The sequence below is a fragment of the Sphaeroforma arctica genome (assembly GCF_001186125.1).
Source record: "Sphaeroforma arctica JP610 unplaced genomic scaffold supercont1.14611, whole genome shotgun sequence".
Lineage (NCBI taxonomy): Eukaryota > Ichthyosporea > Ichthyophonida > Sphaeroforma > Sphaeroforma arctica.
In genome coordinates, this window is record NW_014025947.1 from 1 (window position 1) to 568 (window position 568).

Genomic DNA, 568 nt, shown 5'->3' on the forward strand with positions numbered 1-568 from the left:
GCTTCCTTCGCCCGCAGTAGAGTCGAAGAAGCAAGGGGCCGGACGTAAGCCACATAACCTTACCGATTTATTTTGTGATTACAGGCTATCCGAATGGTAGTAAAAAGGATAAAAAGGTACAATGCAGATACTGTGCGCTTGTGCAGGGGGGTCAGCGCAAGACCTGCCGAAGCCATCTGAAGAATTGTAATGAGTTTGCGGTGTGGCTGAGGAACACGCAGAACAAGGATGTGCTGACCTTCCTGGAGGAATCCGATAGAGTATGGGAAGAGAAGACCAACACAAAGACGGGCCATGCGGATACTATGGCAGTTCAGACACAGAAACTGAACACGTTCAGCGAGGAAAATAGAATGGTCAGACTCGACGAGATGATTATCAAATTGAAGGACAAAATTAGAGAGAAGGGCCCCCAAGATCTGGAGTGGCGCTTTGATGAAGTGGAGAAGCAACTGAATATCTGTTATAAGAACATATCTGGCAATAAGGTATTTTTTTCTACATCACACACTCACAAGTATATACTATGTGCTTCTAGACATCTATTCGTATAATTTTATATATTTTG

The 568-nt window shown here is 44.0% G+C and overlaps 1 protein-coding gene across 1 annotated transcript; it reads left to right on the plus strand.

The window, feature by feature from the left end:
• Window positions 1-84: 84 nt before the first annotated feature.
• SARC_18217 (hypothetical protein) lies at window positions 85-488 on the plus strand (the record flags this gene model as incomplete). The annotated part of the gene is made up of 1 exon (XM_014287702.1): window positions 85-488. A coding segment is annotated over one exon (404 nt), but the record flags the coding sequence as incomplete, so codon positions are not given.
• Window positions 489-568: the final 80 nt, after the last annotated feature.